The 9,921-nt window shown below is 35.6% G+C and overlaps 1 protein-coding gene across 5 annotated transcripts in view; it reads left to right on the top strand.

Annotated features, from left to right (window-relative positions):
• The window catches only part of arhgap45b (Rho GTPase activating protein 45b), a 29,806-nt gene continuing 19,885 nt past the window's right edge, over positions 1-9,921 (top strand). For 3 of the 5 annotated variants that reach the window (XM_073843966.1, XM_073843964.1, XM_073843963.1), the window contains exons 1-2: positions 522-739; positions 1,579-1,975. In XM_073843966.1, coding sequence (XP_073700067.1) covers positions 614-739; positions 1,579-1,975 — 523 coding nt within the window. In that variant the 5' untranslated portion in view covers positions 522-613. Of the gene's footprint in view, positions 222-520; positions 740-1,578; positions 1,976-9,921 lie in introns of those variants that run through there. The other 2 variants (XM_073843967.1, XM_073843965.1) reach the window with 2 other exon arrangements.

Raw genomic sequence — 9,921 nt, 5'->3', positions numbered from 1 at the left:
AGCTCGAACTCGGAGTGTGCAAACCTCGCATCAGCGCTTTGAAATGGGGAGCCGGGGGGTGGGCAGGGGGGTTATATCGTAAATTAAAAGAAATACGCGTCGGATCTAAACACCTAAAGCTTAAAATGTTCTCTAAAAGGACGAGGGAACTGATAAAGACGCACTCGATGTCAAAGAAGAGCCGAACAGGAAGCAACACATCGCCTCTCAACTCTCCATCAGTAAGTCGCACAGCATCTCTCGACTTTTCCTCCTGCCAATCATCTTGATTGACATTTCACTCTAGCGCTCATGTTTTCGCCTGGTTTTCGACGTTGCTGAGAAATGTATTAGTTTTAGTGTTTCCAAACACAAATGTAGAACTTAAGGCTGTTACTTAGATCGTTATGTTGACTAAAAAGAAAGAAAAGGACGGACTAAACTTCCTCAGAGTGATACGGCGCAGCAAGTGGCAAGAAGTTGAGGTTTTACCTTAATTTGAGTATTTTTCTCATGTTTCAGGACTTACTTAATTCACTTCCAGGTACTTTTTAAGCTTCTGTGAGATTTATTGTATTAAAAGGATGAGATGTGATGGATAACAGTGTCAAAAATTGAGTTTTTTTGTAACGAAATGTTGAAACGTGGTGGGTCAAGCAAAAGCTACAGTCCTTACGCGACTAGTCAGAGAGTGAAAAAATCAAACAGCAAAACTAAATTGGACATCTTACCAAATAGACCCAACGTCTGGCTCAAACAGGTGGGTTGTATTTAAAAAGTGCTTTTTTTTTGTCAGTGTGGATATTTTAAGTATTAAGTATTTGTATGTTACTGTTTAAAATATGTATATGTATATATTTAAAATTGCTGTAACTATTTGTACACATTCAACAAGTGGTTTAACTAGTTGTAAACTGTTATCTGAGGACCTCATATTAAAGGCTACATGGTATATTTGTTGTTCTAAAAAAAAAAAAAAATTATCAAAGTGAACTGGAAAAGGTTTATGTTTGTATATGTCGATGTATGTGCATTATAGTAATATTCCATGAAGTATAATTCATCAATTTCATTTGTGTATTTTTTTAAAATTCATTTATTTTTATTAAAAAATATTTTTCCTCTTTTATATATAGAAACATTTTTTTTTACATTTTATTTATTATTAGTTTTTAGTTTTGTTTTTTAAATGAATTAATCGTTTTAAAAAGTGAACTGGATTTTTTTTTATATATATATCACCTACTGTTTTGTGTAGTGCATCATATTTTGCAATTTTTTCATTCGTTTGTTGTCTAAAAAGAGGTAGGAATGAGTTCTAATCAATGGGATTTTTAATAACATGGACTTATATTCATGTTCACTTGCACAGGAGTGTTTTTAGGCCTTGGCGAAGCCAGTTAGTGTGGCATCAGCTCTTTGGGGTGTGACAGGAAGTAGGCCACGGTTGCACAATTGCTCTTGTGAAAGAAGTTCTGTTTACTAACAGCCGTCTATTGTAGTCTATCTCAGATCTGCTCTATCTGCAAAAATTTCTACCTCAACTGTGGCATGTTATCACTTTGCCCACACCTTATCCTTGTTTCCTTTATCATACAGCTTTCGGCTCTTCAAGAACAGCCTAGGAAAGATGCAGTCGATGGCGTCACCTCTTCACCCCAAGCGTCCTCCAGTCTGTCTCCCCCTATTCTCGATGTCCCGTCTTCCTGTCCAGGGACCCCTTTGGCCCCACACACTAAGCTGGTGGGCTGCCCGTCCCCAATGGGCACCCTGAAGCGGCCGACTTCTTTGAATCGCAATCCGAGTGCCGCAGGCTTCCCGATCCAGTCTTGGGTCTACAGTAAGGGTGCTGGGAAATCCGTCATCGCCCAGAGTCCCTCGCAGGAGATGCCTGAGACTACAGTGGCTATCGAGGTGGAAGACATCCCGTCTTTGTTACGCATAGTGGAGCGGTTTGCCAAAGCGGTGGAGAAGTTAAAAGATGTCGTGCTTGAAGGTAAGACACAAATCTGTGAAATTCATCAACTGGTAACACTGGTTGCCAGATCTTCATAAAAAGTCTGGTAGGAGCATTTTAGGTTATTGTTAAAATCACAATTATTTTTTACAGTGTAGTTAGTATGAATCAAAACATTTCCTGGTACTTGTTTTCGAGTTCGAAACACAAAGCAGAGCTCAGTACTTATCTACCACATGACTATTTGCACGTCCTGCCGCAAACATCACCTTCTGCTGAGGATCATGTGATCGCGGAGCAGCGAAGAGGCGGGGCTGAGTTTGCTCAAGAGGCCCTGATCTTCCTGTATCTGCAGTGAGGCTGAGTTCCTGTGGTGCACCACACCGGCAGAGGAAATGGTTCTCTCAGAAAACACCCCCTTCCGCTCTCAGGACTCGTAGAGCAACGTCATTCAGCATCAAACCCTTAGTCGCACACATTAATAATGAAATCCGTCTTTTCCGCAAGGGGATCCTTCTAAAAAGCACTGTGATGGTGGCATGATACGGTGATGATGAAAAAATACCCTGATGCTGTGAAAATTCTGTTGCAGGAGTTGGTGGCAAAAAAAATCAAATATGAAAACTCCATGTGAAGCAGCTGTTTTATTTGAAATATAAAGCTGTATGTTTGCTAAATTTCATTTTACTTTTTTATAAAACGTTTGCTAAATTATTTATGTATGTATATACAGTAGTCAACATTTGAATTGGATCGAAAAAGTTCAACGTTGTCCTAAGACAAAAAATGGGTATTGTTTTTGTTTTAGGACAACTTTGATGAAAGGTTTTGATTCACTTCAAATGTTGACTACTGTATACAGTCAAGGCTGAAATTATTCATATACCCCTGGCAAATTCTAACTTAAAGGTACTTTTATTCAACCAGCAAAATGACACAGGCTTTTCCCAGAAGATAAGACGATGTACAAAAATGTGTTACTTATCTTTTATTTACAATTGAACAAAAAGTGGCATGTCCAACATTATTCATACTTTTTTTTTCTCAATAATCAATAGAAAAGCCTTTATTGTTTGTTACAGCAATCAAATGCTTCCAATAATTGTTGACCAGCTTTTTGCATGTCTCCACTGGTATTTTTGCTCATTCATCTTTAGCGGTCTCCTTGCCATCACCCTGATCTTTAGCTCCCTCCACAGATTCTCAATTGGAGTTAAGTCAGGACTCTGGCTGGGCCACTGCAAATGTTAATGTTTTTGTCTGCTAACCATTTCTTCACCACTTTTGCTGTGTGTTTTGGGTCGTTGTCGTGCTGAGATGTCCATTGGCCCAAGGCCAAGTTTCTCTGCAGACTGCTTGTTGTTGTTGTTGTTGTTGTTGTTGTTGAGAATTTTGATGTATTGCTCCTTTTTCATGGTGCCATTTACTATGATTAGGTTCCCTGGTCCACTGGCTGAAAACACCCCCAAAACATTAGGTTCCCACCACCATGTTTGACAGTGGGGATGGTGTTCTTAGGGTTGAAGGCTTCTCCTTTTTTACGCCAAATGAAGGCTACATCATCGTGGCCAAACAATTAAATTTGTTTCAGCTGACCATGAAACAGAAGACCAGAAGTCTTCTTCTTTGTCCAGATGAGCATTTGCAAAGGCCAAGCGGGCTTTTGTGTGCCTTATCTGGAGAAGTGGTGTCCTCCTTGGTCTACGTCTACATTAATCCGGATACATTTGAAAACGGAGTTTTCGTTTTAAAACACTCTCCGTCCACACTAGCGTTTCCAAGCGTTTTCCAAAAATTTCTCATCCACACTGAAACGTAGGAAAACGTCAAATTCAAAGCGTCACATGACTAAATATGCGTCATCGTTTTCAAAAGCCTCCGTTTTCACAGTCCACACTACAACGCTAAAACGGCGTTTTCAAATTTATCCACTTTGGAGAGCATTTTCAAAAAGCTCTGTTTTCCTTGACAAAAACGCAGTCTCGGTGTGGACGGAAGGCCAAAACGGAGAGAAAAAGATGCGTTTTCAAACTAAAACGTATTAGTGTGGACATGGCCTTGGTCTGTGCTCGTGGAACCCAGTTGTGTGCAGTGTCCGTTGGACTGTCTGCCTTGAGATGTTTCCACCAGCAGAGCCCAGATTCATCAGGATGGCCTTGGTGGTGATCTTTGAATTCTTTTTTACCTCTCTCACTATCATCCTGGCCAGCACAGCTGTCACTTTTGGTTTCCGACCACGTCCTCTGAGATTTTTCACAGTGCAGAACGTCTTGTAATTTTTTTTTTTTTTTTTTTTTTTTTAATAATAGTTTGCACTGTAGCCACTGGAACTTCAAAACATTTAGATATGGTCTTGTGGCCCTTTCATGACTTGTGAGCAGCCGCAGGTCCTCAGTGAGCTCCTTTGTCTTAGCCATGACTGTCCACAAACCAATCGAATGCGATTTTGAGCACGATTTGGCGTAGCTTGTCAGTGATTTACGGCTCGGTGTATTAATTGCCGCTCCAGTTGAACAGACGTGATGGAGATTTTCTACTAATCAAAGTACCGGCTTCATTGACTAAACGTGCCTCACAACATCATGCGATTAATCGTGCAGCCCTAGTTGATTAAAACAGCTGTTCCCAATGAATCAGGATAATTAGGATGCCTTAGAACAGCATGGACTATTTGGAATGGTTTAGAACTTTGGATTTTCCCATAGACTGTGACAGTTTGCAAAGGGTATGAATAATTTTGGACATGCCACTTTTTGTTCAAATGTAAATAAAAGCTGAGAAATATTTTTTTCCACAGTGATGTCTCTTGTACATCGTCTTATTTTTTTGGGAGAAGCCTGTGTCATTTCCGGTCAAAAAAAAAAAACCTCTGCTGGTTTAATAAAAGTAACTTCAAGTCAGAATTTGCCAGGGGTGTGAATAATTCTGGTCTTGACTGTGTGTGTGTATATATTAGTAGAGTTAGCAAGTACGTTCTTAGGTTAGTTGGTTATTCTGCAAATTAATACGTAAGTTAGTAGGTTTTTAACTTAGTAACAACGTAAATATGTTAGTGCAAATGCAAGTTAGTAAATGCATAGGTTAGCAAGTATGCAAGTACACATGTAAGTTACGCAAGTACGTACATAAGTTAAGTACCATAGGTTTGTAAATAAGTACAGTAGTAAGTATTTTTTATTTTATTGTTTTAAAGCTAAAAGTATTTTAAGTAATATTTCAAAATAAGTACATCAGTTAACATGTTATGTACATTAGTATGTTAGTAAGTATGCAAGATAGTATGTTTGTAAGTCTGCACATAAGTTAGTAAGTACATATGTAGGTTAGCACGTAAGTTAGTAAGTACGTACATGTATAAGTTAGTACTGTAAGTACGTAATTTAGTATGTAAGTGTACATTAGTAAGTACATAGGTTAGTATGTTTGTAAGTTAGTAAGTATGCAGAAGTTAGTAAGTATTTATGTACGCAAGTTGGTTAGTAAGTCTGCACGCAAGTCTACGTTTGTTGGAAAATACGTATGTACGTAAGTTTGTAAGAACGTACATGTATAGGTTAGTACTGCAAGTACGTAAGTTAGTATGTAAGTGTACATTAGTAAGTATGTTAGTATGTTTGTAAGTTAGTAAGTCTACACAAGTTAGTAAGTACGTAAGTACATGTATAAGTTAGTTCTGGAAGTACGTAAGTTAGTATGTAAGTGTACGCTAGTAGGTACACAGGTTAGTATGTTTGTAAGTACATATGCAAGTTAGTATATATGGTGTTGGTTTTAGTGGTTGACCCATGCCACATTTTCCCACAAGTCTTTGTCTTTATTACTTTTTCATATTTAACACAAATAGCCTACTTTCTCTAATTGAAAAAGCTTGTTCACGCTTCCCATTACTGTGTAAGTCAGGTTGTTTCGACAGAACAAAGAGAAACTCAGCAAGTAACAGTTGTAGGTGTTTTTTGCTTGGCGTTACAGTTAAGAGCAGTGACAGCAGGAAGTGGCTTGTAGACGTGTCAAAGCAGACGAGAAAGCTCTGCAACACAGTGTGAACAAATGACCCATGTTGCATCATCTCGATTCTTTTAGGATCGCTGCAGATATTTCTCATCATGACAGTCATTGACATGTCGGTTAAAGGGTTACTTGGTTCACAAAGAAATATCTAGATCATATTGTACCCCATAACCAAAAGAAAAAAGTTGAGAAATGTAAAACGAGAAACCTGTCAATTATTTAATTCATTTTGCCATTTGTTTTTTTTTTTTTTTTGTTAATTGGATTAATTTTATTTATTAATTTAAAATGGTATTTTTTTTGTTTCGTTGAATTGTGTAGAGTCAAATATGGCCCATTTCATATTTATTGTTGTCTATTTATTGTTTATTATTTGTTTTCTTAACTTTTATTTGCCATTTATTTATTTTGGGGTAAAATATGACCCAGATATTAAATTGTTTATTCCTTTTATTTAATTATTTCTTAAACTAACAATTAAAATTATTAAATTATGAATGTGTTCTTATAGATTTTATTTTATTTTTATTTTATTTTTTTTGTTTGTGGCATTTATTTTCTTTTGGGTGAAATATGACCCAAATATTGTTTGTTTATTCATTCACTGAATTATTTGTTAATTTAGTTATTTTATTTGTTAGTTTGTGTATGTGTTCTTTTTATTTTATTTCTTTTTGTGGCATTTATTTTCTTTTGAGGTAAAATATGACTTTATTTATGGATGAAATATGACATATTTAATTGTTTATTTATTCATTCACTGAATTATTTGTTAATTTAGTTATTTTATTTGTTAGTTTGTGTATGTGTTCTTTTTTTTTATTTATTTTTTTGTGCCATTTATTTTCTTTTGGGGTGAAATATGACTATTTATTTAGGGGTGAAATATGACAGATATTTGTTTGTTTATTCATTCACTGAATTATTTGTTAAATTTATTTTATTGTTAGTTTGTGTGTGTGTTTTGTTTGTTTGTTTGTTTGTTTGTTTGTGCCTTTAATTCACTGAATTATTTATTAATTTTCGTTATTTTGTTTCTTAGTTTGTGTATGTGTTCTTTTTATTTATTTATTAATTTATTTTCTTTTGGGGTGAAATATGACTATTTATTTAGGGGTGAAATATGACAGATATTTGTTTGTTTATTCATTCACTGAATTATTTGTTAAATAAATTTATTTTATTGTTAGTTTGTGTGTGTGTGTTGTGTTTTGTTTGTTTGTTTGTTTGTTTGTGCCTTTAATTCACTGAATTATTTGTTAATTTTCGTTATTTTGTTTCTTAGTTTGTGTATGTGTTCTTTTTATTTATTTATTAATTTATTTTCTTTTGGGGTGAAATATGACCCAGATACTGTATTTAATTGTTTATTTATTAATTCACTTAATTATTTGTTAATTTCATTATTTTATTTGTTCGTTTGTGTGTGTTTTTTTTAGGGCCCGAGCCCAAAAGGGCGAATGCCCTATTGTTCTTCTAAGCGTTCCTTTTTTTTTTTTTTTTTTTCTCTCAAACTTCCGGGCTATTATGGGGGCCTTAACATACTCAAAAACTCTTGAAAATTTGCACACATGTCGGAATCTGCCGTCGTCCGGACGCCACAGAGGCTGGGACCCGGGCGTGGTTCAGGGCCTCTACAGCGCCCCCTGGAACACAGTTTGAAAACTTGATGTACTGCGCACACATACTTGCACGTATTGATATGAAACTCGATACACATATAGAACTCATCGAGCTGAACAGCTTTTGTACTCTGTCATAGGCTCCACCCCACAGGAAGTGAGATATTTAGGGCTGTTTAAAAAGCGCATGCTCTGGAATTTAACGTACTCCTCCCAGAGTTTCCATAGGATTATCACCAAACTCGGCCAGCATGATCAAGACATTGGGGATGCTAAATTGCGAGGGGATTTTTGATATCTTGAACGGTTTGGCCGTGGCAAGGCGACAAAATCATGGCGAGAAATGAGAAACAGGAAGTGTGTAATAACTGTTGACCACATTGCCTGATTCTGATGAAACTTCACCAGTTTGTTCCTTGTATGATGCCGATTCCATAAACGTGACTATTATGAGTCAAAGTTATAGCACCACCAACTGGCAGCAGGAAGTGTGTCATTTTCAAAATGCATTGAAATCAGCCTCTTAATTTTACTCGATTTTCTTCAAACTTCATCAAAATAATGTAAAAACATGGCCGATGAGAATATGTAAAGGGGTCGATGATAAATCAAATGCTGTTGCCATGGCAACGTGTCAAACTTTAAAATTAGATTCCTGTCTTTTCGAGGCAGATAACATGCTTAGAATTTCATGAAACTCAACACACACATCAATATTAATGATAGTTAGACACTGGCAAAAGGTCATAAATGGGCGTGGAGCAGGCACTCTATAGCGCCATCTTTTGACAAAAGTTGGGGGGTTAGTTTTTCCTACAGTCACCAATCTCTGTACATATATTGTTCTCATCAATCTGGACAACTTTCTAAATCAAACTCATTAGCTACAACCAACAGGAAGCCTGCTATTTTGATTTGAATGTGGATTTTTGGAAAAATCAGGCTGTAAACAAATTCACACTTCTACTAAGGACAACAAGCTGTTCACACAACTTTTTTAACATGAAGAGAAGTTTCTGAAGATGCTAAATTGCGAGCGGATTTGGGATATCTTGAACGGTGTTGACGTGGTAATTTTTTAAAGATAGAGTAAAAAAGATATATCCGTAATTTTTTTTTTTTTATGTCTTTAAAGTGCAGCATCCAAACTCTTTAAAACTTTTTTTCACACAGAGATCTAATCATTCTGAGCAAGTGCTGTTAATATACATTTTTTCCAAGCTTTCATGAATTAAAGAAAATTTAAAAAAGAAATCAGAAACCTGCTGTCACTCTGCCTGAGAGTCTAAGTGTGTGAGTCACAACAGAGAGACTGAAGGGGGGAGGGGTGAAAGGGAGAGAGGGAGAGAGAGTGGAACATGCTGTCTTGCTAAAGACCATCTTTGAGAAAGAAATGCACATTAATGTATAACCTAAATAAATATGTCTGATCTTTGAGAAAATATAAAGGGTCACTAACTCTTTCATTGTTTGTATTTTGCAGTTGTTGTTTTTTTTATTTATTTTTTACTGAACTGTACCATGAACTTGTCCTATTCGGTCACATAGCAAAAGATTAAGAAAAATACAACTTTTTAGCATGAGCGGTTTATCTTCATTGATAGACATTTATTTTCATAGTGTTATTTATTGAATATAAAATTTACATTAACAATTTCAAGACAAACTTTGACAACAAAACAAACTTTGCTGTTATCTGTTCAAAACATCTGAAAATTATACCATTTTAAGATGAGTTTTATATATATATATATATATCTCGCCCCATTACAATACTCAACTTGATTTTTAAAGATATTTTGAAAGAATGAAGCGTTTATAGAGCACTTTATTGTGTATTGCTGTACACCCACATGAACTGTTCATGTTAATTCACAGTACATAAACTAATGGTAAAAGATACTAATTTACCTTTAAACAATATATGAATACTTTTTTTTAGCTTAATATTAATTAACATTAATAAATACTATTTAATTATTGTTCATGTTAACTAATATAGTTAATGTTAACAAATGAAACTGGATGGCAAAATTTTATATATTGTGTGTATGTGTCTGTGTGTTGATTTTAAAGTTTAAATCCAAACTGGCTGAGGGTTAATGTGAATGCATGTGCCAACTGGGCACCGTTTTCCTAATTGATTCTTAGTTATGTAGCGCTTAAAAGTGATGTCTTATAACAGGAGTCACCAGCAAAGCAATATCCACACACAAATTGAACAGATAGTTAACGATGACATTTAAGCAAAAGTGGTGGACGTAAAGCAAGCAATAATAACATTTTGTTATCATCATGAATCATGTTCTTATCATCATCATCATCAGAATATAGGGAAAATGTAGCATATTGATT

This window comes from Garra rufa, chromosome 7, assembly GCF_049309525.1.
Source record: "Garra rufa chromosome 7, GarRuf1.0, whole genome shotgun sequence".
NCBI lineage: Eukaryota > Metazoa > Chordata > Actinopteri > Cypriniformes > Cyprinidae > Garra > Garra rufa.
Note: the sequence above shows the minus strand (reverse complement) of the source record. Positions and strands in the feature narration are given on the sequence as shown.